At 54.7% G+C, this 1,075-nt stretch overlaps 1 protein-coding gene across 1 annotated transcript; it reads left to right on the top strand.

Moving 5' to 3' along the window:
- Positions 1–815, top strand: LOC117134863. The gene is made up of 2 exons (XM_033294135.1): positions 1–505; positions 625–815. Exons 1-2 carry the CDS (start codon positions 1–3, stop codon positions 813–815), a joined length of 696 nt encoding a protein of 231 aa, XP_033150026.1.
- Positions 816–1,075: the final 260 nt, after the last annotated feature.

The following is a 1,075-nucleotide window of genomic DNA, read 5'->3' as shown; positions in this document are numbered from 1 at the left end:
ATGAAGAGACCGCGGGTGTCTTACGCCAGTGCCACCAAATCAGTAAAGGTGGGCATCACGGCCACTGACTACCCAAGTAGACTGCTGGCCAAGGAAGAATTGACCAGCGTAGAGACGATGTTGATCAGGGAGTTGAGGAAAGGGTGGAGTACCAGCCTCAATTTCAACAACATCAGATTCAGGCCTGGTCTGATAATAGTTGAATGCCGGGACGACAATACCAGGGACTGGCTGGTATCCGTCGTACCCAAGTTGACTGCGGTAGAAGGAGGTGCAGCTCAAAACCATGTTATGGGGGAGCAGCTTCAGGAACTAGAGGTAGTCTCAGCTCACTTACCGCGGTCATCAGGCGAAGAGGAGCAAACGTCCGTGGACCTGTTGAAGAGTCAGAACTCTGACCTTCTCCCGGACACCTGGACGGTGCTCAAATGCACCGACACAAGTGGGGGAAAGCTGGTGACCCTGGGTGTAGAGCAGCCTGCTCTACTGTTGCTTCAGCAAAACGGTATGCTCTTGAGCTACCGTTTTGGCCACTCCCATGTCGGCTGCACAAGAAAAAGGGCGCAGCAGCGACAGCGACACCCACAGCCGGGCCTAGCACCGAAGTGGCTGTCCCCGATGCAGTCAACACGGCCGAGAGGGAGGCATTAGCTGAACTCGAGGCTGAGGTTGACAGCGCATCACTGGGAGGCCTAGACCTGGAAGGGCTACAGGTGGGAGAGTCGGAGGACGGCAAATCCGAAGACGAGCAGACGCTCGTCCCAGACAGCCTGGACGACAGTCTAGAGCTGTCGGAGGAGGAGCCAGTCCTTTAATAAAATGGAGAGCACCAGCGTGGCACAAGTCAACCTGCACCACGCGAAGGCAGCCTCGGCTGTCATAGCGAGGTTGACTACCAGGCTGGGTCTGGGGCTGGTGCTCGTCCAAGAGCCGTGGACCGTCAGAGGAAGAATCTGCGGTCTGAACGACAAGAATGTGCAGGTAATAGCAGACTGTCGTGAGACTAAATCAAGAGCATGCATCTTGATAAGTAAAAACATAAAGTTCTTATGTCTCTCCCAATTCCTCAGTAAAG

Source organism: Drosophila busckii, chromosome 2L (assembly GCF_011750605.1).
Source record: "Drosophila busckii strain San Diego stock center, stock number 13000-0081.31 chromosome 2L, ASM1175060v1, whole genome shotgun sequence".
In the NCBI taxonomy this organism is placed as follows: domain Eukaryota; kingdom Metazoa; phylum Arthropoda; class Insecta; order Diptera; family Drosophilidae; genus Drosophila; species Drosophila busckii.
Note: the sequence above shows the minus strand (reverse complement) of the source record. Positions and strands in the feature narration are given on the sequence as shown.